Raw genomic sequence first — 27,948 nt, forward strand, 5'->3', positions numbered from 1 at the left:
TCACTCAGTCTGTTTGTATTTGATCTCATTTCACTGGAGAAAGATGAAAAGAAGGTGGCGGGCAGATGAAAGAAAGTCTGAGGTCATCTGAAGTGATCCTGAGGGGCCGATAAGACCTCGTAGGTTAATGCTGCTGACCCAAGCAGAGGAAGAATAATGAAAAAGTCAGGGTTATTTGAGGTTTCACACATTTCTTCAGCCCTGGCCAGATGGTATCAGGCTGACTGATTGTTCTGATATTCTCCCAAATATCCCGAACCAGAGGGGACAAATGTTGACAGTGTCGTGTTCTGACAGGTGTACGTCCGAGGGGCGCAACTATGACGCAAATTCAACACCGACGGGCTTTCTTTGTGTCAGCTCCTCGATAAAAATGCTAAACTTGTATCAGAGATGACAGAAACTGTGATGGTGATTCTGGCTTTATAATTCATGGTCACAAAAAATGGTCATTTGATCCTGCATCTGCATTTATAAGAAGAGCAGGTTGTATAAATAAAGAAAACGTTCAAATCCTGACATGTTGCCATATTTGTGTTTAGTTCAGGTCACCAACTATTGAGCAAACTATGAAAAGGTACTGTTGCACTATGGTTAAATCTGGTAATTAAAACGCCAACGCTTGATCGGTCTCACATTACAGAGCGGCTTTTAGGACAACTTTAGGTCGAATATTCTTTTTTTTTTGTGCTTAGGAAGGTTCCTAATTGAGAGAAATGACCCGGTGATATCTGAGTAGCAACCATGATAAGAGCAGTTCGATTATCTAAATACTAGAGAGTGGAGCTCCAATATTTCCCTTGTTTTTTCCTTGTAGTGGCTGAAACATTGGACCATCCTTTACAATAGAAAGGAAATGATTCCATCCCAAAATAATTATTATTATTACATTTTATGTGATAACTTAGTGTTCCAATAGGACACATACACATGCTAACGCTTCCTTAATTATTTCCTTTAGCATAGGATACACAAGGTCATCCTTTATTAAAGAAAGGAGATGATTCCATCGTCACAACTTTCATAGCATTGTTGGATTATTTTCATCCACTTTTACTAACTGGAATACCTTTGTATGTGATAGATGAAGTATCTAAAGCAGTTTTTATTGAATATTTAGTAAAACTGTTTAGTTATAGTGCTACAGACCCTCTTACAGTCCTCTTACATCTCAGCATGGTCTTCTTTTCCTGAGTCTTTAAGAAGTTTTCCATCAAGGTTAAGGAAAAGAGCTAAGGAAAAGGCGATGGAAGGTCTTATTTTTTTGGATTATTCCACCAAACCCATGGTCTATTGGGCAGGATTGGAGCTTTGGATGTCAGTAAAGCCAGTAGATGGCAGTAAGGTGGCTTAATGGATGCTCCTGATGTACAACCCCAAGAAGACGACGATGAAGAAGAAGGCCTCAACTGGCGCCTTAAAGGGATAGTTCGCCTGTTTTGACATGAAGCTGTATGACATCCCATATTAGCAACATCATTTATGAACATTTTCTTACCCCCTGCTGCGTCCTATGAGCCGAGTTCCAGCTGAGTTTTGGCATCCACGAAGGTAGTCCGGATAATTGGCTGAGGCTAGAAAAATAAAGCGTCTTGCTTCTCAAAACAATATGCGTTCAAAAGAGTAATACATTTGCATCATAAAATCGTTCTCCAGGAATAAGTCAGACCTCACATCGCTTTGCGCTATTTTTGCCTCCCTTCATATCAATGCGTCCAGCCACCTAGCGATAGCCGCACCTGTTACGGTGTTTGCTGCTCGGAAGCAGGGGACTGCTCGGTCTGCTCTTCGGTCTGCACAGTTTACATTGGACGCATTGATATCAAGGGAGGCAAAAATAGCGCCAAGCGATTGTGAGGTCTGACTATTTTTCTAGCCCCAGCCAACTAGCCGGACTACCTTCGTGGACGCCAAAACTCGGCTGGAACTCGGCTCACAGGACGCAGCAGGGGATAAGTCAATGTTTATGTAAAGCACATTGAGTTGCCTGTGGTATGAAATGCGCTATATAAATAAAGATTGATTGATTGATTGATTGATTGATTGATTGATTGATATGGGATGTCATACAGCTTCATGTCAAAAGAGGCGAACTATCCCTTTAATGAGATAATACATAATTTGCATAATTAAAACGTACACATTTCTAAAACCTGCGATACATTTTTTTTTCATACTTGTATAAGTAATCAACTGAGGAAGTTTCATTGTGATATCTATTATTTTAACATTTGACCCTATTCACCTGTAGCGTCTCGCCTTAACTCTTAACTCGGCCTCTAAATGATGTTTTCTGCTTTTCCGTCTTCGTGTTTCGATCATGTAGGAAGTCCCTTTGTCTCTCTGTATTCTTTCCTTCTCACTGCCTCACCCCCTCTAACTCACCCCCTCCTCCCGCCTTCCTCTGGTTGAGGACTCAGGGTCAGCTGAGCAGCGTCCCGCTGACTGATGCCCCATTACGGGCAGATTTCTGTGGGTTCATTTGAGCCACAGTCTGAGGACCGATGACCGAGTCATCCAGTGGGGGGGGTGGAGGGTTACAAAGCACTCTGCTGTCCTCCACCCTCCTTCAGAATATGTATACGATCAAGTCAGCAGGCTTCAGTGGCGCTTTGAAGAATGACGCCCCTGGCAGCATTGTCCTTTACTCAATCCCAGCATGCACTGCTCCATCAGAAGTGGCCTTCTGCGCTGACAAAGAGCTCCATTTTTTTTTCTTTCAACATAGAAAAAGTGGAAGATGTGAAGGATGAAGGAAAGGAGTAAAAGCAATGATGCACCACCCTGCATCAGCATGACAAGTTACCGCAGAGACATCATGCTGGAGGGTGGAGGGAAGTGGGTGGGGGCAGCTGACGGGTGGAACTTTTCTGCTTTCTGCGGCACTTTGTCTGCGCTTAAATTTCGACGATCAATACTTAAATACATAAAATTATATAATTTGTTGTCTCTCATCAGCTCCTCTTCGTGGTTTTTAAGCTTTATTCATGATCAATATTGACCCTTAGGGGGTCCCTTAATATCCTAACGCGACTTTAAATGACTCAGTCTTATAAAACTACTTCAGCCTGAAATATAAATGTCAAATATTATTTATATTTTGGGGATTTTAAACCTTTAAAAAGCTAATTAATATACATAGGTCCACAAAAACTACAATAGTATTTGATTATTATTGAGATGATTGGCAGCAAAACTGATTTTCATGCATTTTTCCTCGCAAAAAAACGGTAAAAAGTGAAATTTTGCAGCATGCTTTGAATGGTAAAAAAGCAGCGCCATCCGGTGGACAAATAAAAAAAATTCAAAACTTAAAGCTCTAAATTAATGCATGAGTTGATGTTAAGATAAATGTGGGGTCAAAATGGCATTTTCAATGAGAAATTTTTGGTCACAAATGTGTCGGTTTTTACGAAGTTTGGTCATTCGAGGCTAATTTAAGAAACTGAGACGACAAATCTAAACATTTTTTAAATCCTCTAGAAAAGTTCAGCTATATCCTTTCAGCACAGCCAAAATGGCTCCCAATGGTTAATATTTATTACTATTAGGGTGCCATTTATCACATGAGCTACGATCTCTGTAGTAACAGAAATGTGTAAAATAGGTCCAAACTTATCGATTTAAACACTGCGAGACTTCTGTATTAATGAAGAGAGAGAAAGAAATGGCCCCTTCGCTGCTTTTTCCCTGTGTCGCCTCCATGTTTGAACTAAAATCCATTTATAGGTCTAACGCCAACACAACACAGACATCTGAAACGGTTTCACTCACTCCTTGAGGTTCAGACTCGAGCCCTTTTAGTGTTGGAACAGCCTCAATAAAATCTTAATTTCTCAGGCTCTCATTAAGATGAAAAGATAAATAAAGGGTGCTCGAATCAAATCAGTCGATCAGCGGTCACAAAAAGGCCGGATCAGAAGGGTCAATCGTTTTACTTTGGTGTGTTTTGGTTATTTTTCAGCCTCTAAAACAACTATGGAGCAGCTGGTTTCTACAGCTGCACCATCTCCCAAACCAGAACAAATCAAACAAGACAGAAAAATCTAAAAAGACAGAACGATCTTCTATGAAGTCCGGGATATTGACTTATTAGGGAAATTCTACTCGAATAAACTAATCTACTTACTATCCTACGTCCCATTACGGTCTATCAGTCACAGTCTAACAGCTGCGTTGTAAAGCTTAAGTCAGAGTTGCAAACGACTGGTCTTATTTGACTTAGATAATAAGGAACCAAACATGATTACGACAAACACATCTATTGATATTCATAACCTATTCGTCATTGTGACATGAATTGGCTGCACAGGAGTTTACGGCGATTCCCTCGTGATACATTAATAGATGTTAATTCATGCTGGTGTCAGGAGAACCAATGTGTTTATGCGAGGTTTTACAACCTCTTCTTATAAAATGTACATTAATGAATAGAGCTGCAGTATTGATGAACTATAAAAAAAATATATATCAGGAGGCTTGTTATGACTTCGAGCAGATGAGTCTGCAGGTAGAGTCCAGGTTTTATTCAGGTTGTGATTCAGATGCATCACCCGTCTTAAAAGTTCTGCACGAGTTCACAAGTCTTTAAATGTTCCACCACAGGAAGAAACACAGATGTTAACAATCAGACAACATTTGTATTCTGAGAGTGGTTATCACTGAAGTATAGAAAAAAATAATTGGTGTTGTTGAACATTTGGAGCTGTTCCGAAGATATTCGAGAGGCGTCTGGCTGCTCTCTTGAGATATTCGGCCATGAAACGGTTTCCTATGGGCAAGCTTATACAGGCACAAACTATGCTGTTTATAATTTATTAATTACTCTACACTAGCACTGATAACGTGGAGGTGCGTCGCTTTCTTAAAAAAATCCGGGTTACTGTAATTTTGATTTTTTTGTCGTAAAGTGGGTGTTACTGACGTCCTCATCGTGCTACTGCCACAGACAGCCCACAGACCTGCTGCCTATTTATTCATTCGGCTAAAATTCAAAATTAGTAACCCGGATTTTTTTAAGTAAGCGACGCACCTTCACGTTATCAGTGCTAGTGTACAGTAATTAATAAATTATAAACAGCATAGTTTGTGCCTGTATAAGCTTGCCCATAGGAAACCGTTTCATGGCCGAATATCTCAAGAGAGCAGCCAGACGCCTCGCGAATATCTTCGGAACAGCTCCAAATGACCAACAACAAGCAGGGGTGAGTAGAACATCATGTTATAATGTGAAATCAAGGGCCCAATGTCAAGAAAATGGTCTTATCCTTAAAGCTTTAATTGGCGGCTCACACTCGCATAGTAGCTTATAACAATATGGTAACAATAACAATACAGTTTTTCAAATAACATACAGCGAATACTGCATAGTATTAAGTATTTTTATTAAGTATTAATTAAGGCTTAATGGTGTTTCCTAAAGGGGGCACTGTTAAACCTGGCAACCCAGCCCGCTTAAACCAACCGCTTTAGCCAGAACGAGATGCAGGCACAGTGGATCGGTTTTTAATTAAAAAAGGGCAAAAAACAGCTCAAAAACCAGCACAAAAACCATGCTCATCTTGAATGTCTCACTATGATTACAACAACAAACTACAAATACAACATGAAGAAAGTCAAGGACATGCACGCCAGCTTCCGCTCATCCCAGTATTAAGGTAAATGTGGTCTTAATTGAAAATGTATTGGCTGTGTTGTTTCTTTTTTTGTGTGATGTTTTATATGTAGAAATGCATGTTTGCAAAAGGGGACTTTAGTATGTTGTCGTAAAAGTGGCTCTTCCCTTGTGAAAAAAATAGTGAGTACCACTGCTGTAGCCCATTAAAGACAAACGTTCATTTACAATCTATCATCAAGCTGATTGTCATAAAAAAATAATCAGATATGGGTCAAAAGGGTTGATTGGGTTAAAGGTTCACACTCTGCATGTAGATATGGGTTTTAATTATCTGTAGGGAGATGAAAAAGAGACACTAAACTCAAAGTTTATACTGGTGGGGATTTCAGATGGTGAGCCGTTGTGTTGATGCTGAAGCCTTCTGTCATGGGTCAGCAATCAATAAGGAAACCGATGAAGAACCAGATCAATAAGCAGCATCTTTAATGGCATTGATATCAACTTACATCAATTCCCATCCCCACCCTCAGTCTGATCAATAGAGCGACTGAAGCACAGGAGATAAAAGAAAGCCGGGATGTGTTATTTTGTCAAATTAAACCATAAGATGGAACAATAAGATCTGATTCCACAATTAAAAGGGTGAAGCATGGTCCACAGTAGAGAAACCCTGGGACAAGCAGGATTTGGTCAACACTTATTGACAATGATATTTTATATCTGATGATTCTGATCAGGCGAGCCTGGATTATGAAAGGAAATTGGCAAAAGCAAAGCTGTAAGCTAAATCTGCCGAGCAGAGTTAAAATACTGTGGAAATACCACAAATCTCCCATTGGCACATAAACGGACATCATCCCGAAACGGTCAACAAATCAGCGTCCGAGCCCAAGCTAACATCGGAGGAGGCATTCGGATTGAGGCGAGGGTCTCAGACCGACTATGTTTTCAGGCTGTCGCTACCAAAGCTGGGAGCACAACACCTTATTTCAACACCTCAAACGAAATACTGCAGAAATGCACAAGACCCACATTAGAGGATTTGATGCAATCACTAAAGATACGGCACCCATTTAAACTTTACACCTCACTTATGTGTTTTCAACATGTTTTCAATAGGGCTGGGCGAGTTAACTCGTTGATCATTTAACTCCCATAAATATTTTATCGCGCATTAACGCAGGTTTTTTTAGTTTTTTTTAATTATTTTTTGGGGCTTTTGTGCCTTTAATGGATAGGAAAGTTCAGAGAGACAGGAAGCAGGGGGCAGAGAGAGGGGGAACAACACGCAGCACAGGGCCGTCCGATGTGGGACTCGAACTGGGGCCAGCTGCAGCGAGCACTATAGCCTCTTGTACATGGGGCGCCTGCTCAACCCGCTACACCACCGACCACCCCTGTTTTATTATTTATTTTATTATTGTAAAGTCTGGTGCTCACGGGCTTTTATTTTGTAAAAGTCTGTTGCTGTCTGCTGCGGAACCGGGAAAGAAAGTAATCGGCGGATCCACCAAACATGGAGAAGGGTACGGAACTTTTACTCGGCCATTTTCATTTTAAAGTTCTTCCAGACGGCGGAGTCGACAGAATCAAAGTCATCTGTAAACACTGCCAAGTTGAATTGTCTTCTCAGCGTAGTAGTTCCAGTCTAAAATATCACTTAAAGGCAAAACACACAACTGATAGCAGCAAGTCATTCAAGGAAACAGACAGTGGAGCGAGGCTTCTACATAAAAACTACAGAAAGATGCTGATGTTAAAAGTGTGTTTGCACAACAAATGTTATGGCACTTTCATTCATATGGCAGCACATTTAAAATAAAACTAAATGCTAAAAGCTATACACTACTTCTGAATTAATTTTTTGGATTTTGCGTACAAATGCGATTAATCGTGATTAATCAAGGAAATCATGTGATTAATTAGATTAAACATTTTAATCGTTGCCCAGCCCTAATATATATATATATATATATATAAATCAATTAAAGTTGAAAATGTAAATCTAGTTTGGTTAAAAAAAAAAAAAAGCGAAGATTTTACACATTATTCGGCCCTCTGTGAAGTTACCATCAAGTTCACCACATGCACAAAACATAACTGCACATTGATGTATTTATCATTATTATTACAAACAAAAAGCAGCTGCTTTACATCCACATACTGTAAAAAAAAAAAAAAAACTCCATGTTTTTCACAAATTGTTTAAACTTTACTTTTGTAAAGAAAGTGACAGCCCTAGTTGTCAAACATCGTTTGACAACATTTATATAAAATACTGTATATATTCCATCAGGAAATAGAGAGTCATCTTAGGACCTAAAAGCTCAAATTTGGGCTATTTTTCCTCAAGGTGAGGTTTACCCCTACAGGGGCAGCCCGAGACAAACAAAGACAATCAAACCAGTTAACCCACTGAGCGCTTTGAACCAAACACACCAGCAATCAAGTCAAGTGAACCTTAAAGAAAACGTATCAATGAAGGATGAGGCAATTTTCCTTTTTGTGGAAACATTGGGAAACAACATGTTGCTGGAAGGAAATTTGACTTTGAAGAGTTTATTACCGTTTAAAATGACACGACACTGACTTCTGACTGCTGTAATTTGCAGGTAGAAAGCCAAACACCTTCATATACTGAGGTCAGTGCATTGTTACAGCACAGAAGCAAAGTGATACCTGCCTGTACGCCTCAGTCTCCATCACACCTCAGAGCGCTCACATCCAAAAACTCCCCAGAAAGAAGAAAGGGTTTTAATGACCCTTAATGGGCTCCATTTCTGCGTCTGAATGCTGCCCGCTATGAAAAATCCAATTCCCCCACATTCGCCGAACATATTATTTAATAGATATCCTTACAGCTCTGTTTTAAAGCCCCGGGGGAGGGGGGGGTCATTTCAGGTATTTGTGCGACACCGTCAGCTTTATTTCACTCTGCGGCAGACAAATGCCTCCCCTGAGCAAATCTGTTCCAGCTCCTCACCTGAAAAATAGCTCCACTGGACACGGGATGTACATACATGTGCCTGTTTGGTATTTAAAGATCACTGAAGTATTCATTATTTTAACCATTTGTTAGCTTACGGTGAGCATGCCGCTCCACCGGGATTAAGTGGCAACATATTGCCACGTTTGCTGTATCTGTTTCCATTTGTGTTCATCGATGTGCCACAAAACCAATTTTTTAAATGGGATACTTATATGGAGATTTATCTGGGAAGGAAAACAACCAAGAGTACGTGACCCTGTGTTACATCTGCCTGTGAATAAAGGAGGAGTGGCAGCGTCTAATAAACTGGTGCAATGATGATATTGAAGCTTTTGCACACAAATATCCAATTCAAACGAGTATTAGAGGAAAGAGAGCCCCCATATGTGTGAAAAAAGATGAATCTAAACCCAACAACATTCTATGATACTCTGAGATAAAACAACTACAACTGGTAAAGGAGCTTGAGCTACTGAAATGGACAAAGAATGTCAATAAAACAGCAATTTGAAGGCATCTCCGTAGGTTCTCCTACCATAATATTCACTAAATTACGGAAAACAATAACTCTGAAGCCCTTTAGATAAAGTATGGTGAGGATAGTTAATGCAGTGTTGAAAAAAAACTGGTAAAAGATGCACATACAGATGTAGAAAACATGCACTTTTGGTGATTCATACAGACACAGCAGCCTCCTGACAAATATATTGTGGCAGCTATGTCCACTTCCCAACTAACTGCGCGCTTGATGAATGTGGTTACACTCCATTCACATTAAATGGTGCTCTGTATTAGCTCTCATGGTCCTGCAGTTCGGCTAATGGATGAGTCAGATGATGAACAATGACTACAAGAAAGAAACTCAAATGTCAGAGTAATTTTCTGACATTTGATAATGATGCACACGTCGGACAAGTTTCTGCTTCATTCTTAGCACTGAAAATGTGTCTGCAGACGATGTGACTATCAACACTACTTTATCAGACATACTGAGGCATAGATGGGGGTTTGATGCCCAACATTAGCCTGCTTAAAAAGAATAAATTACATTTCAAAACTCATACAGCTTTTCCAATGAATATAAAATCAGCACTGCCACTGAGTGCAAAGGGATTTTAAACTATTAAGTATCTCACACTGTTTATTTCAAACAGAAGGCAACATATGAGGTTCTTTTACTGTGTTTTTGCACCAGTAACAATGTTTTTTTGATAAGTTCGGGCCATTTATTTAGAGCACAGTAATCTCTTTGGGACAATGAATTTAAACTTAATAGTTTCCAGATTATTACCAATACCAAGTGATGATGACCAGGAAGGAAGGGGACATACTGGCCAGCAAAATACCAAATATATACCCGAAAACAATATTCTAGCGATTATCTCCTATCATACCTGAATATTTTAGTAATGTTAATAAATTGTCATGACAGACAGCGTAGTTTGGTGTACTACGCCACTCTCTGTTAAAGATTCTAAGACGCGATTATCTCCCATCATCATTTTTTATATTCTTGAATTCGTTTTGGGAGGCAATTAAAAGATATTAAAGGCATGCATTAAAAGAAACAGACAATAAGTACAGTATCACAGAAGTTAGTCCAACGTTGACATTTTTTTAACAAAATTGAATCTGTCTTTTCATGGGACAATCCTTAAGAAATTACACTTTGCTACAATGTAAAGTAGTGACTATGCAGCTTGTATAACAGTGTAACAGTGTAAATTTGCTGTCTCCTCAAAATAATTCAGCACACAGCCATTAATACCTAAGCCAGATAAGCGCGGCATAAGTGTGCGGCGCGTTCTCGTACTAGTTTCTATTGGGTCAGTCTCTCGCTTCCCGACTAGGCTTCCGTACTTCGGAAGTGGGCGTGGTTTTGTCTAAACTGGGTTGGAAAAGGGATACACGCATACCGGTGATGACAGACTTCAGTAAATAGACGAAGCTCGGCATGGCGCGTTGGAATGCTAACTTTTTGGTAAATTCGGGCGAAACGTACTGCAGCGAGTAAACAAAATGTAATAAAATAAACCTTTTAATACATGTTTTCAACGTTTTCTTTATAGCATTTTGAAAGAACACATATTGAAGGAGTAGACTGGCACAAAATCTCAAATTTGACCACTGCATGAAAATCCCTGTTTTTGCCTAAAGTGTCTCGCCTTAAAACCGAAATCCTGATCTGAGTTTGTGCAGAAAGTCGAAGCTCAAAGACCCGGAGAGCACTGCGGGAAAAAGGTTTTTACCCAAACCGCCCCACATCACTTAGGTTCTGTCGAACCGAATCAGATCGACTTCACTTTGATGACTTTTCACTCCGGTATCGAGCTTCTTCCATCGACTTTGCTCCTAAAGAGCCTCCTTTCATCCTCAGAACTGGTTCTAAAACATCTCGGATCAGGATGAAAGGAAAAGGGGGAAAGCTACACTTCTCTCTGCCTCTTACGTTCAGGTATTGAGCAGCACTGAGATGCCAGAAATCCACTTAATGCTAAATGCTTCAGTCTTTTATCTGGAGGAGAAAACGGGGTGAGCTGAGAGCGTAACAAGGAGCACTTAACTCCTCCTGGTCACTAATGGTGGTGACAGCAGCTGATCTGACCTGTTACGCTCTCAGCTATTCAAAGCTCCATAATAGACTGAAAAGGAGGAGTCGATGGTAAAAGTACCACAAAAGGGTGTGAATGGACTCTATTGATGGTTACATCTAACTAACTGTATGGATGGATTGGGTTGCGACAGACGTAAATATGATAAAGATAACCAAAAAAACCATTTGTTGTGACTTTAAGGGAGCAGAGAGCATATGTAAACAGGATTCTGACACCAAGCGCTGCTATTTCCTGGAAAAAAGGATGGATGCTGGTGTTTGTATCTGGTTATAGCCCCACATTTACATAAAATCTGCCTTATTATAGGATGTTACATGAACAGGGACATATTGGACGGTCCGTTTGGACAGTCCAGAGCAGTGATTTGTTATCGAAAGCAAAGGAAGATGATTTGGATTTATTGTATACCCATAAGCTGCTTCTGTTCTGTATGTGTCACCAGAGGAATCACTGTAGTTTCCTCACTGTTGGTGATCAGGTTTTACCAAGAACAGAGATTCATTAAAGAAATAAAACGGAAATACAGTAAATAAGGCATTAAGCACAGTTATTAGAGTTCTGAGCAGCTTTCTTTAAGGAGTCTTCAGGAATAGTTCTCCAGGCTTCTTGAAGGACATCCCAAAGCTCTTCTTTGGATGTGGGCTGCCTTTTGTTGCGTTCTCTGCCAACATGATCCCACACTGCTTCAGTAATGTTGAGCTCCGGGCTCTGGGGAGGATTCATCCCTCCATCAGACCTGCTGCCACTGATTTTCAGTCCACTTCTTGTGTCCTTTGGCACAGCTCAGCCTTTTCTCCCTGTTTCCCTTCCTTAAGAACGGCTTCTTGACAGCCACCCTTCCATGGAGCCCATTTCTGATGAGGCTTGGGCCAACAGCAGATGGATCAGCTGAAGGTCCAGATGCATCTCTCAGCTCCTGTGTCAGGTCTTTGCTGGAATTTTTCCTCTTTCTTAAAGGAGCCATGGCATGAAATTTTCACTTTTTAAGGTTGTTTAACATTAATATGAGTTCCCCTAGCCTGCCTGCGGTCCCCCAGTGGCTAAAAATGACAATAGACCTAAACCATGGAATGGAAATTATTCTCCGCCTTTGGTAATGTGACCATGCAGATGGCCTGATCGGGAAAGCTGCCGCTTATGACGTCGAGGTTGTTTCCTCCCAGAGCCCATACATGGCTATGCCAAAACTGCCTTTCCCCGCCCACAGCTCTTTGGTCAGCTCATTGCGCTGTACATGGATGTAAAAAATCTGTTTAGAGCTCCTGCATCAGAACCTCTAAAGAGCCAGTGGACAGATTTAGTTTTTTTCTGGGAAAGTGGCGACAGAACAGAAGAGATTTGTGTATGTGTGCGCCAAACATTTCACCGACGAATGTTTCCAGAACTTGGGCCAATACCGAGCCCAAGGGAGAGCCCAGACACCCTGCAGAGGAAACTCATTTCGGCCGCTTGTATTCGCGATCTCGTTCTTTCGGTCACTACCCACAGCTCGTGACCATAGGTGAGGGTAGGAACATAGATTGACCGGCTCAGCTCCTTTTTCACCACGACGGGCCGGTGCAGAGCCCGCATCACTGCAGACGCCGCACCGATCCGCCTGTCAATCTCCTGCTCCATTCGTCCCTCACTTGGGGAAGGATCTCATTCCCGAGAGTAAGTAATTTAACGCTCTATAATTGTGTTGCTTTCCTGTATGTACAGTATAGTTATATAGCTGGTTACCACAGGAAAGGGTTTGTATCGTTAGCAACTAAAGTTAGCTAACGGTTAGCTATGCAGCTAATAGCATCTGCAAGCACTTATCTCTGCCAACTGGGCTGTTGGAGGTGTTTGCATGCCCATGAGATGGTTAGCTCGCTCATTTTAGACCAAAACCCCCTACTTCAAGCTTCCTGAAGAACAATGAATCCGCAAATTCAGTGCATTTCATCAGGATAATGCTTCATTCATGGTTCCAGCGCTAGCGCTACGTGCATCTTTGCAAACCAGAGCAATCAGATGAGAATGTCAAAATCCTCACTCCTGCTTTCCCTTTCACGCACGCCTTTTTTGCTGTGTCTGGTGTAGCACTTGCTTGATGTTTGACTGTGTTAGGAGAGTTGTTCACTAACTAGTTTGTCATATTATCAAAGTAAGCTCATTTCAACAGGTTTTGATAGTTTTACAGTATAGTGCTGCAGTGCCATAGTGATTCCCAAAACAATTGCGCATGGCACCACAGGCGTAAGTAAGGCCACACCCCCACTAAACAGCTCATTCTGAGGATCCTAAGGAAAGCTCATTTTTGGGACTGGCTGTAATTCTGCACCAAGGCAGAATTTTGGGGAAAAAAAACTCAGATACAGTATTAGGGGACCACTAAAGCCTATAGAAATACATAAAAGCCTCCATTTATTTTCATGCCATGGAACCTTTAAGGACATCACTTTCAGATCCTGTTCATCTGCTGTAGGTAGTTCTTTAGGCCTGACACTTCTTCTTTTGTCCTCCACTTGTCCCGTTTCCTCAAATGTTTTAAGGACACACTGCACAGCATGCTGAGATATGCCAAGTTTTCAGCTAACAGCTCTTTGGGAATCACCTTGTTGCTGCAGAAATCCTGTTTTCTGTCTGTCAGACTGTGTTATCTTTGCTGTTTTTCACAGATGCAGCTAAAGAAACGGGAACAAATGATGTGTCTCTGTGACAGGCTGCTGGGAACAAAGTGCCTAAAGGTCCAGTTTAAAATGGCTTCTTTGCTAAGTTGTCTGTTCTGTGTGGACACAACACTGGTTCATCCCTTGAGTTAGGAGCCTTTTTCCTGCCTGAATGATTCACAGGTCAGAGTTAAGTGGCTTAACAAATATTTAGTATTCAGAACATGTCGGGTGCCATTTTATTATGAACATCTTCACCATCCAAAGCGCTTCAGTAGCAGCTCTTATAACTTTTAACTAAATAATCAGCACAGCTGATCATTCATTGTATGATTTCTGGAATATTTTCCAATCCGCTGATGTCAGACAAAACAAATGCAGTTAAATAACATTAAAATCAGACTTGTAGCTTCATTTTATTTTGAACATACAAAGTTGACGCCCATTCAAAACGGTAAAGATTCTTAAATAAAAAAACATTTACAGTCTCAGGTGTTTAAAGTCAGTTTTTGAGTCCCTCTTCAACCATCATGATGACCTCGTTCTTACCTCATGATAAATGGACTGAACCCCTGATTGTTTGCAGAGGATCACAGTGCAGACGGATGGTTTAGATGAAACAAAATGCGTCTTATTTTCCTCTTTTAATATCTGCAGCCTGGTTTATAAACTCTGGACTGGGCAATGTGGCAAAAAAAAAGTAGGGCTGGGCGAGGTAACTTGTTACTATCGCGTTAACTCGTTAATTATTTAACGCTGATAAATATTTTATCGCGCATTAACGCAGGTTTTATTATTGTAAAAGTCTGTTGAATGCATCACATTCACACAGTTACAGCAAACACCACGAAGCATGGAGGAATAAAATAAAGAAAAACTAGCAGGTAACATCACCGTTACAGGTGCTCCTCGGTCTCTGTGTGAAGCTCACAGAGCTAACCGGCGCTACTTCCTGTTTTACTTATTTCAACATAAAAGCAAGTATTTCAAAATAAATTTAAAAAAATTCCTGCATTTACAGCCAAGTTGAATTGTCTTCTCAGCGTAGTAGTTCCAGTCTAAAATATCACTTAAAGGCAAAACACACAACTGATAGCAGCAAGTCATTCAAGGAAACAGACAGTGGAGCGAGGCTTCTACAGAAAAACTACAGAAAGATGCTGATGTTAAAAGTGTGTTTGCACAACAAATGTTATGGCACTTTCATTCATATGGCAGCACATTTAAAATAAAACTAAATGCTAAAGGCTATACACTACTTTTGAATTCATTTTTGGATTTTGCGTACAAATGTGATTAATCAGGGGAATCATGTGATTAATTAGATTAAAAAATGTAATCGTTGCCCAGCCCTAAAAAAAAAGTATTATCACGGTATTATTTTCTGTATTGATCAGGTTATAGTTGTTTCCCTGTCGCTTAGCAACCGGCTTAGAGGTGAAGTATATCCAACTAACAGACTCCCAGCTGGTTTTAAACTCTGGCTCAGTTTCTTTCCGTTTTCCTTCCAACTCAGTGGTCACAATGGTGGAAAAGAAGTGGCTGCAATCATCAGTATTTTCTGGCAGTAAAAACTGAGCAGAACATGTTTGTAATGGAGTCTTTCCAGAAATGTTTCAGCCCTGATCTAAGATGAGATGAGTTGGAGAAGGCTTAGATGACCTTATGATGAACTGAAGTGTGTTTTCTTTGTCTCCTCAGGACCACGATGTAGGAGTCTTCATGTAAATCCTGCCGCGTTTCATCTTCCTGAGACCAACAACGGATGCAGGTAAGAATCACACACCACATCGGATCCAGTTAACATACAAAGAAGCATCAAAACGTTTTAATAGTATAGATTTTATGCTCAGATGGACAAAAACAGTGTTGTGAGCTGCCCTTTGATAATCCAAGTCGGCAACAAACCGGTGCAAAGTTACATGAAGACGTGCACTTAGTAACATTAAATGGAGCTTTAACAGTTGGTGAGAACAAACGTGTGATCGGCATCGAACATTTTTAGAAATAAAGACGCTGAAGGAACAAGCAAAACAGGAATACTGAAGAGAAATGAAACCTGCATCATTGATGTTCCATGTTGTGATTTGTTAGTGTAGCACAGCTTCACAGTGTGAGATGGATGCTCAGTAGTTGGATGATCATCTTCAGGTTCCGCCGCTGCCCAGGATGAACGTTAAGTTGCATATTATAATCCCGCAGAGGGTCCTAATGTAAAGCATTTCACTCGTAGTGCACACCTGAGCAGTTGTCAAACATCATATTCTTTAGAAAAAGAAACATTTCAACAGATACATCCAATGATCTTCATTAGCAAAACGCCACAACAGTAGATTTTTAAAAACGGACGACCTCCGTCACACATCGGTGGAGTTCCTTTGTTCTTTCCTGCTCCCGAGTCGGTTTGTAAAGCGGCTGCTCGGAGCCGCTTATTTGGGTTGGAGGTGAAAAACAAGGTTCGTTTGTCGGCTTGTCGGGTTACACTGACACAGAGGGGACAACGAGGGTGTTTATCGGACCGCCGGCGCCCTCAGGCGCGCTCGTCACCTCGCTCATACGCAGGTGCCCTGATGGTGCACCACGTGTTTGCGGTGTTTGAGGCCCAGGCCTCTTTCTTTGAAGTCCACCGCTCGCTGCTGTGACGTGTCCACCAGAGCGCTGGCTATGGCGATACCTGGAAGAGAGAAAAGAGCGTTAACGGGGAAACATTCGCCATGTTACAAAGTGAGCATCTCTGCCTGTAAACGAGCGTCCGTGCTGCTCAGCTTTGGCCGTTTTTTAATGGATACTGTAAATGGCAGCTACTTTTGTTTATGATGATGACAGAGTTTTATTTTTCGAAAATGTATAAAAAAGAAAATGTATGTAAGTATTTGTACATACAAAAGAAAGAAAAAGAGAAATAAAAAAAATTTAGTCACATGAAGTGCTCACACAAAACAAAACACCACACGTTGTTCGAAAAAAAGGAATGGGAGGAAGTACAATACTTTTTTTTTTAGTTTCCCACCCCTTTTTAACTACTCTTCATTTTGCAAATACCCTAACTACAATACACCTATATAAATATATGCCATATATACACTTCCTAAATATCTAAATGAATATATAATCACAAAAATAAATATATACTACACACACATCCTTGTAAATATAAATGTAAATATATATCTATATAACTATCCCCATATATAAATATATACAATATATACCATATACTAATTAAATTATAACAATTAACCCTTTTCTATTCATATATTTATTCCTCATCGTCCTCCGTTAATATACTTCCTCTTCCATGTACTTGTTTAAAAAAAATGGTAAATGATGCAGTTGTGCCACTCTACATTTTGTGCTTTTATTTTGAAGAGCACCGCTCTTCTTCTGCTACCTCCTGTTATTGCTGACGCTAGACTTTCTGCTCCCATCTCATCATTAGGACATGTGTACGTTGCTCTGTGAGTTGGTAAAAATACGAGAACAAATTATTTACTTTTCATATTCTGTGTTGAAACTTGTGAAAGGTATTTTATTGTGGTTCGCTCCGTGTTTTGTGTCATTTGTATGTCCCATGCAAAAACTGAGAGGTGTGTGGAAGATAGGCTGCTAGCAGAGCTCAAACTTAGCGCCCTTGGAAGCAGAAGGAGGTAGGAGGAGACTAATGGTGTATTCATCAAAACGAGTGCTTTATTTAATTTAAGACAAAGGGAAATTGTCATTATTATATTATTTTCAGTAAGAGCTGTAACTCAAAGGTTAATTTCATGTAAAATTCATTACTTAAGTTTACTAAGAATGATTAATTTAAGTTTAAAATGTAAACATGGTTCTATGCATTATCTGCTACTATGGCATTTTGTATTTTTTGTGTCCATTTTATAGCTTTCACGGTGTCAAAATGTCGGTGGTGAAACAGCTGCAGACAGATGTTGTATTTCTATCTTAGATATCTAATTCCTGCAGCAGCTGACTGGGGTTGGAGTTTCAGGCCCCTCTCACATCACGCCGGTCGTCCTCTCGGCTCATTTTTCAAAAAGAAACGAGACCTTAGAAGCGACGGTTCTGAATTAACGATGAGGGATCGGCGTGGAAAGAAAGGAATGTGACATTTTCAGGGTAACTAGTGCGCTGAAGAAGAAGACGCAGGAAGGACTTAGAATATCTGAGTCTGTCTGTGCATAAACACAAAAGTCTTTGGTTGAAGTTATTCTGGAAACACGGTATGGATTTATGTCTCTGTAACTTGGAGGAAGCCAGAAAAAGACGAATCATTAAACCTATTTCCGGTTTGTGTATTAATTGGCAGGTTGGCGGCCAGGTTGGCTGCATCAGATCTTGACGTCCTAAATGTCGTTAACATGCAGCATCCTGCCAGCAGTAACATTATATCAACATGTCTCCACACACGAGTCGGGGAGGTTAACACTTGGTTCATTCAAGCGAATCTGCCTCCATCCGCTCCTTTCCCTCCTCTCAGAACAACTCGTTTAATTGTCTGACTCACAGCGAGCCGGCGGGATGAACCAACAACCCCGGAGCGGCGTTACCTCGGCCGCTGTTGTGGCGACGCTGTGGCGATGTTTTCAGCATTTCACACTCAAGTGATTCTTTTTCTCCAGTGGGTGGAAAGGGGACGTGCACGCACCTGTGCACGGAGAAGGGGAATATGGCAGGAAGATCTAATGTGTTGTTCCTTAGCTGTTCGTCTAAGAGTTGTTTAATTTGCACTCGTGATGTTTATTGCTCCTTCGTTGGGATGAACCATTAACGGATCTAATTGGTTAACGGTTGCACGGTTTACTGAATATCTAGTTAAGAATAACATGTGGAAAGAAAAGTGTCCGACTGCCCTGTTTAAAGATGGGTTGTCCCTGATAATCAGCAGATACTTTGATAGGTTCTGATTCTGTTTTTTTTTTTTTTTTTTCAAACGAGGGATAGAATATGAAAATTGTCTTTAGTTTTTTTTTCATTGCCCACACGTTCGAACTGAAACCAACTGTGTGAAGCCCCGCCCACTTTCACACCGACAGGCAGTCGGAATTTAAAACAAAAACCCAGACTAGTGAAATTTACTCCTGTGAGACCCGATAAGCATCTTTTCAGAAAGCAACAGAGAGGACATTTAACTTGCTTCTAATGTTAATGAGAGGATAGGAGCACAAAGGTTGGGACCTTTCTATGACATCACACATGTGGCTTTGACTTAAAACTGAGCATTTAACCCAGAGTGCTTCCTCCTCTCTGTCTGCAGCCTGATGCTCATTTATTTATAATGTAGTGAATCTGTTTGGCTGCTCTGCATCTACCTGAACAGTTTAGACTCTGGCTGTGTTCGAAACCGCATACTTCTCCTACTACTCCTACTAACTTTTTGAGTTAGTATGCGAGTTTGAGTAAGCGAGAAGTTCCCGGATGCATACTAGATTGGCCGAAATGTTGGGTATGCATCATGAGGTTACTACTCATACTCAAACTACCCAAGATGCAACGTAACGTGACGTCGCCGATCGTCATTTCCTGTCAAAACGGCAGTTTCAAGCTAGCTACAACGAGGGTAGGTTCACTTCCTGTTTTCAAAACAAAAGCACCAATTGTATCTTAATGGCTTTCCCTATGATAAAAAGCAACGGGTATTTTATTTTGTGAAAATAACCAGAAGTGCGTTGCTCACTACGGCTAGCTTTAGTAGCGCCGACTTCGTGGGAACAAAATTGTAAATAGAAGGTATTTTGTCAGATTTTCAACCCGTTGGGGATCTAAACGACTACTTTCTCGCCTGAAAATGTTTCAAATGTTGCTAAAGTTTACAGAGTTTAGAGCTTAAGCGAAATCAGCTTCAGGCCGGCTGATTTCGGCTCGGGCAGGAGCGAATTGCATTGTGGGTAAACGCTCTGCATACTGTCTAGGGGTGGAACGGTACAAAAAACTCACGGTTCGGTACGTACCTCGGTACGGACCCTACGGTTCGGTACATTTTCGGTACAGTGCCGAAGGAGGCGTGTAGCGAGGTTCAAGCACATGTAATAGATATCTGAATCCTGCCTCTTCTACAGTGGAATATGGGCGCAGAGCAGATGCGATGTAAATTCCAATTGCTTCGGTAATTTTTTTTGCTCTGCATGTATTCGTATCCAGGGGTTGTTGTAATACATTTGGGAGATGTAATTGGTCGGGTCTTTTCATGGTTCTATAGAACGCATCTGACGGAGGTGTTTGGTGGTCGGTAGCTACGCCCCATGTCATGCTATCACAGCTGAAATGTTTCATCATACCACACAGACAGAACAGGCGGGTGTTTAATAAGTTAAACTTACACTGGTCTCCTTTGTCTGCGGCGCTCTGCTCTCCTTTCTTCCTTCATGAAATGAAAAAGTATCTCCTGACTCTCTGTGAGCTCTTCCAGCCTCCATGTTAGACGCCTGATGTGATCGTCCATGATTAATATCACCATCATGCAGACCATGAACACGGTGACCTCCCCGCTCTCCATATTAGCTTCTTTGTGGTGTTTTTTCTTCTCTCGGGTTTTGTTTTGTTCTGTTTTGTAGTTGACTGTGGCGCTAAACGGCTAACGGCTAACACGTCACTGACGCAGACGGCTGCGCGTGGCGCATCAGTCCCGACCTGGTCCCAACTCATGTGCGAATACAGACTGAAACAGCTCCGCTGGGGAAGGACAGTTATCAGAACGAAATTCGAGTAGGACAGTTCTGATAACTGCGTTCTTATAACTACTCTGTCCGAAAGCGTATATCTCTACGGACCAATCAGAGCTTGCATGTGGCAGTGTTTAAATGGGTCCTGAAGGAAACTCTTGCAAAATAACAGTTCCGCGTTCAGATCAATATTAAACTTCCGTACCGTGTGTATTCTGCGTGGCAATGCGTGTACCGAACCGTGACCTCCGTACCGTGACGGTTCGGCACGAATACATATACCGTGCCGGCCCTAATACTGTCTGATCAATGAGTATGCAGTATGGAAGTATGTAGTATGCGGTTTCGAACACAGCCTAAGTTTCACCTGCTTTAGGTTCCCATCAAACATTGTTTTATAGAAATAAACGGGTCATGTTATCACATCACCAAAGCTCGATAGATGACCTTAGAATTTACAGAGTTGTGGTTTTCAGTGTGTTCAATCCAACGATTCACTAGGTGAAGTTTCTGGTGGACACACAGCTCTCTCTTCGTCTTTGTGGCACACGCTGAGGACTCGAGGTTGGTTAACGTCCTGAAGCAGCGTCCCGATCCGCTCCTCAGAACCTCAAACTAAACGAAAAGTGGTCATTTTGCCCCGGTTGTCCATCGGTGCCTCCAGTTATCAAACGCTACGCCTTTATCTGGCAGAGACCAGAAGGAATTAAGAGCAACATTTACAACTCCATGATCAAAAGTTACCCCCCCATCAGTCTGATTTACGGTGCTCTGATGGGATCGGCTGTTTGTAATGTCACTGCAACCGGGATGTTATTTCACATCACTGGAAATTACTTCAAAGCTTTGAAATCTGAAAGGTGAAACGACAGGTCTCACACTGAACCCACAGACAGGAAAAATCCAACTAAATAAACATCATTTATAACCGAATATTTCTCCTTTGATTTAGCTTTCACCTTCGACAAATTGTCGTCATAATTGTGTTGATTTTTCTTTTCCAGGTGAGCACACGCGTCTCCATTTGCTAAATTAAATTGATCAAAAGTAATCAAATCATGCTGCAGGTGAGTGCGGGTGCTCGTTTGCTACCTTGGTGACAGAGTGCGTTAATGTGATTGTTTTGTCAGGTTAGTTGACACATCATTAACACCCCCACCGTCGCCATGTCCCGATAGACTAATGGGGTCATTAACGAGAGACGACATTCCTCGGGGACCTGTTCCCATCTGAATTGGGTCTGCAGCTGGAAGACATCTGCCGCGGGAGGAGCCGGCTCGCCAACACGGCGACACACGTCACGGCCCGACTTTTCTAGGTATGTAAACATCAAAGCTCAGCTTCAGAGCGTGTGCCTGACCCAAATGAAGGCACATGGGATGGGTAGTCGGAAAATCAAGGTCAGTCCTACAGCAACACATTGATGTTCAAATATTAAGACGTCACATGGCTGTTTTTAGCTTAAAAAGACCACGAAAGAAGGAGCGCGACAACGCTTTTTATTAGGGCTGGGCAACGATTAAAGTTTTTAATCTAATTAATCACATGATTTCCCTGATTAATCACGATTAATCGCATTTGTACGCAAAATCCCAAAATGAATCCAAAAGTAGTGTATAGCCTTTAGCATTTAGTTTTATTTTAAATGTGCTGCCATATGAATGAAAGTGCCATAACATTTGTTGTGCAAACACACTTTTAACATCAGCATCTTTCTGTAGTTTTTATGTAGAAGCCTCGCTCCACTGTCTGTTTCCTTGAATGACTTGCTGCTATCAGTTGTGTGTTTTGCCTTTAAGTGATATTTTAGACTGGAACTACTACGCTGAGAAGACAATTCAACTTGGCAGTGTTTACAGATGACTTTGGTTCTGTCGACTCCGCCGTCTGGAAGAACTTTTAAATGAAAATGGCCGAGTAAAAGTTCCGTACCCTTCTCCATGTTTGGTGGATCCGCCGATTACTTTCTTTTCCGGTTCCACAGCAGACAGCAACAGACTTTTACAAAATAAAAGCCTGTGAGCAACAGACTTTTACAATAATAGAATAAATAATAAAACAGGGGTGGTCTGTGGCATAGTGGGTTGAGCAGGCGCCCCATGTACAGAGGCTATAGTCCTGCATCGGACGGCCCTGTGCTGCATGTTGTTCCCCCTCTCTCTTACCCTTGCTTCCTTTCTCTCAAAACAATATGTGTTCAAAAGAGTAATACATTTGCATCACAAAATGGTTCTCCAGGAAAAAGTCAGACCTCACAATCTCTTGGCCCTATTTTCTCTCCCTTCGTATCACTGCATGCTGCAGCCTGCCGCGCCTGTTACGGTGTTTGCTGCTCGGAAGCAGGGGACTGCTCGGTCTGCACTTCGGTCTGCACGGTCTACACAGCAGGCAGTGATACGAAGGGAGAGAAAATAGGGCCAAGCGATTGTGAGGTCTGACTTTTTCCTATTGAACGATTTTGTGATGCAAATGTATTACTCTTTTGAACGCATATTGTTTTGAGAAGCAAAACGCTTTATTTTTTAAGCCCCAGCCAACTAGCCGGACTACCTTCATCAACGCCAAAACTCGGCTGGAACTCGGCTCACAGGACGCAGCAGGGGGTAAGAAAATGTTCATAAATTATATTACTCGTATGGAATGTCATACAGTTTCATGTCAAAAGAGGCGAACTATCCCTTTAATATTGGACGGAGCCTGTCCTTTTTGAACAGTCCAGGGTGAAAAATGTCTCAAATAACCTCAAATTCATGACACAAACTGATCCAGAATATGAGGTCGGTACACCCACGAGCTCTCCAACTGGATCCCTGTACCTGTAGGTCAGTCATTTTAAAATAAACCAATCCAGTCTTTGTGTTCACACATGGAAAACATGAGATTCCCGAGTATAAATACTGTAAAGGCTGAAGGAATGGCACTGACAGGAGTCCGTCCCAGTGGGGTGGATGGTTTCAGAGTATCGGAGATCCATTCCAGGTCAATGGAGCTGAGATTGTGAGCTTTGCACTCCGATTCCTGTCAAGCAGCTTTCCAGTGGGAGACGGAGGTCGACACGCAGAGAGGAAGAAAGGGATGATAGACCCAGAGAAATGCTCAGGGAGGGTGTCGGGTGGAGAACGCCATGTTTGGATTCGTGTTGTAGGCAGTTCATTAAACGGTCTTATTTAAGTACTGGGTTTGCTGCCCTCTGACCTCCATGTTTGTCCAAAGGAAGAGCCGTCGGTCCATCTCTGGTAAGGAAGGAGAGGCCAGATGTGCAGTTGGTTAAGAAAATGTTTCATTCCTTTACTGCCTGAACGGTGGCGCTAGTTCTATGCATGGGTTTCTGTGTCATTCTCAAAAGGGGAAAAAGGTTTAATTAGATATTGTAAGATGTTGGATGTTAATGGCCTTTCTGCCTCCCCCACGGTAAGAAAGCAGAGTTGTTATAGAGTACTTATCCTGTCAGTGAGATCACACTTGAACGGTGTTATGTTGTGACAGTGGATGGTTGAAATTATGTAGTTTTTTTTCTCACGTAAGGCTGTTGTTGTTAAAGACGGTTTGATTTCATGGTTTTTCTGCTCAGAGTTGGACTGTGTTGGACAATCTGTACACCCAGCACTATACAGATTATTTATTTATTTATTTATATATATAAATATATATGGTAACTGCCCCTAATTGACATCTCCTTTGTTCTATAAGTAAACTAGTCTGTAATTTACATTGAGGTTATGAGAATTGTGACGTGTCTGAGCAAACCAAAGAGCCCTTGAACACATCACTAAGAAGTATAATCTGTACCTACCCAAAGAGGGGTGGGATTACGTACGTTAGACCAGTGGTCCCCAAGCGGCCTTTAAGGTGTGCCGAATAAATACAACAAAGTAAAATGATACGACCAACACAAAAACGTGGCGAAGCAGTTTTGAAGGCTTCATTGCTTCATTGGAGAGCCGGTCGCCGCATATGACTCAGAGCGGGCTTGGTGCGTTGGAATCACCTGTCGCCATAAATCCATATTTTAAGTAGGTTTCCTGGTATTGTCTGTTAAATGCAGCTTTCTTTTTCATAGTGGTCATAGGCTCTTCTTCTGTCTCCTCACTGGGCCTTTTCCCCTTTGCAAAGACGTCTGTTTTTTACTCATTTTGCTAGCTTGTGGGTTTAATATTAGCGTTAGCGTATCATGTGATCGAGACAAGCATCTTGACACGTGTCAAGAGTGAGACGGATGTAACGGAGAGAATTCGGTTATTTTTCCATAATAAATTGTTCAGACTCGGATAATAAATAAAACATAAATAATGTAAGTTATTTATTCTTTCTGTGCGGCCCGGTACCAAACGACCGTTCTGTGGCCCGGGGGTTAGGGACCGCTGCGTTAGACCATGTAGATGTTTAAAATAAAGAAAAGTGGCATATTGTGTTTATCAGTCGGGTTAACCGTAGGTCTTTATAGAATTTAATTTATTTTATTTTTTTTGAGAAATATGGATGAATTAAGAAGAGATCTTGGCCCTTTTTCATAAATATAGCCGCTTTCGGACTGTAGGAACCTTTGGCAGTTCTAATAACCTTTTAATCCGCGGGGCCGTTTTCTCCCGTGTTCGGACACACAGGAACTCGGGGCTTTCTCCCTCAGTTCCTATAACCATTTAGCTCCTTCTCCGAGGTCGGGTCTTTTCATGGTTCTATAGAACGCATCTGACGGAGGTGTTTGGTGGTCGGTAGCTACGCCCCATGTCATGCTATCACGGCTGAAATGTTTCATCATACCACACAGACACAACCGGCGGGTGTTTAATAAGTTAAACTTACACGTTGTCTCCTTTGTCTGCAGCGCTCTGCTCTCCTTTCTTCCTTCATGAAATGAAAAAGTATCGTCTCCTGACTCTCTCTGTGAGCTTTTCCAGCTTAGATGTTAGACGCCTGATGCGATCGTCCATGATTAATATCACCATCATGCAGACCATGAACACAGTGGCCTCCTCGCTCTCCATGTTAGCTTCTTGGTGGTGTTTTTTCTTATCTAATTACTTTTACCAGGTTTTGTTTTGTTGTTGAATGTGGCGCTAAACGGCTAACGTAACATGTCACTGACGCAGACAGCTGCGCGCGGCGCATCAGTCCCTATCAGGTCCCGACTCATGTGCGAATGCAGACTGAAACAGAAGGACAGTTATCAGAACGAAATTCGAGTAGGACAGTTCTGATAACTGCGTTCTTAGAACGGCTCTGTCCGAAAGCGGCTTATGTTGCGATTTATTGATGAAAAAATACTTCATGAATAAACTGCCACTGTTCCCTATTTGATAATTTACCCAAAGTCGGATAGCGGGAGCTTAGCCTCGAATCATTGTGTGCTAACTCATATCAAGTAACAGAATGTTGGTTGGAGCGGCGTGCTCTGCGATGCCCAATCTTAAGATTTCCACCTCCGAACACGACAACAATGCCCAACGTTAGCCTTCTTAGCATAACTTTACAAGTTGAGTCGTCTAAAAAAAAAGTCTCACAACGGTGTGCGCAAATGTTGAAAATACAAAATCTGTCTGTTAGGGCCCCGGGGGGCTTTTTACATCTATACTGTTTGGTTCAGACTAAAATCACAGGTGTGAAACATAAGGGGTGGGCGAAAAAAATCGATTCATGTACATATCGCAATTTATTATTATTTTTTTTTTTATTGGGACGATTTTAAAAATCGATTTTTCTCCCCTAAATCAATTATATTACGTCATATCCGTGTCCAGAAAAATTTCATCAATTCATTACATTAAGTTATGTTAAAACTAGCCCACATTTGTGCTGTGTGGACATTTCAATTCATTTTGTAACTGTAAACTGTAAAAAATGCCTCTTTTTGTCTCAGTTGAAATAAATGTCAGCTGCTGGACTGACTGACACAGACTGATGTGCATTGTTTATGGGAACGACATTCATTCTAGAAGTGTATGGCTGTGTTCGAAACCGCATACTTCTCCTACTACTCCTACTAACTTTTTGAGTTAGTAAGCTAGTTTGAGTAAGCGAGTTCCCGGATGCATACTAGATTCTCCGAAATGTTGGGTATGCATCATGAGGTCACTACTCATACTCAAACTACCCAAGATGCAACGTAACGTGACGTCGCCGATCGTCATTTCCTGTCAAAACGTCAGTTTCAAGCTAGCTACAATGAGGGTAGGTTCACTTCCTGTTTTCAAAACAAAAGCACCAATTGTATCCTAATGGCTTTCCCTATGATAAAAGGCAACAGGTATTTTATTTTGTGAAAATAACCAGAAGTGCGTTGCTCACTACGGCTAGCTTTAGTAGCGCCGAATTCGTGGGAACAAAATTGTAAATAGCCGGTATTTTGTCAGATTTTCAACACGTTGGGGATCTAAACGACTACTTTCTCACCTGAAAATGTTTCAAATGTTGCTAAAGTTTACAGAGTTTAGAGCTTAAGAGAAATCAGCTTCAGGCCGGCTGATTTCGGCTCGGGCAGGAGCGTAATGCATTGTGGGTAAACGCTCTGCATACTGTCTGATCGATGAGTATGCGGTTTCGAACACAGCCCAATATTCAACTTTTTTGTTTGTTAAGGAGGAAGAAAATTGCAATTACCAATTATATCGAATAGCAATACTTGTAGAATCGCAATTATCAAGAATCGTGATACAATGGAATTGTGACCAAAGCATATCGTCCCACCCCTATGAAACATCCTCTGGATCTAATTGAACCTTGGTTTGAATGGCAGGTTTTAGCCTGAAACTTGAAAATCACTGCTGAATTTAAAAACCTCAAGCTCTAAACATATGATCTGTTTATAAGTCAGATGTGTGTCACTGTGGATGCTGCAGACTTAATTAATAAAGCTGTCACATGGTAACAAAAGTTTAAAAGGAAGTGTTAAAGCACCTCTCGGCATAAGGAGAATTCAGCCGACTCTTAACTGGTGAAGAAACAAAGCTGATCTAAAGCTATCCCCAATCAAACGAGCAGTTCATGAAACAGCTGGAGACTAAAATGTTTTCTCAGTTGCAGTAGAACAAAACCTAACCAGCTTTAATTAATGAAAACTGTTTCATTTAGGTTACTTCCTGTCCAAGGATAATAAAGCAGAGTTCCCCGGTTCCTTTAGGAATCGGGCCAGAAGAGAATGATGCTGCAAATGGCTGAAGATGCTTCGTCAGGAGGGAGAACAATGGAGACTCAGCACTATATGAAGGTGTAGTCATCTTTTCTTTTCTCAGAGCCTCTTCTTTCCTGTTAGATTAATTAAACCAACAGTAAAGTCATCGACTCTAGCCAGATCCTGTCAACAAATTCACACGAGCAGCGTCGGTTTCCATGTTGTATTTTGCTTAAATGTCCTCTGAAACCAGTGGAAATGTAACCACGCCGAGGGCTGAACAAATCGAGGAGAGGAATTTAATGTTGTGAAATAGAGAGCAGC

General features: G+C 41.4%; 1 protein-coding gene across 2 annotated transcripts in view; it reads right to left on the reverse strand.

The window, feature by feature from the left end:
* Positions 1–16,326: 16,326 nt before the first annotated feature.
* The window catches only part of atrnl1a (attractin-like 1a), a 425,977-nt gene continuing 414,355 nt past the window's right edge, over positions 16,327–27,948 (reverse strand). For both annotated transcript variants that reach the window (XM_075481032.1, XM_075481024.1), the window contains one exon: positions 16,327–16,531. In XM_075481032.1, coding sequence (XP_075337147.1) covers positions 16,410–16,531 — 122 coding nt within the window. In that variant the 3' untranslated portion in view covers positions 16,327–16,409. The remainder of the gene's footprint in view (positions 16,532–27,948) is intronic.

Source organism: Odontesthes bonariensis, chromosome 2 (assembly GCF_027942865.1).
Source record: "Odontesthes bonariensis isolate fOdoBon6 chromosome 2, fOdoBon6.hap1, whole genome shotgun sequence".
Lineage (NCBI taxonomy): Eukaryota > Metazoa > Chordata > Actinopteri > Atheriniformes > Atherinopsidae > Odontesthes > Odontesthes bonariensis.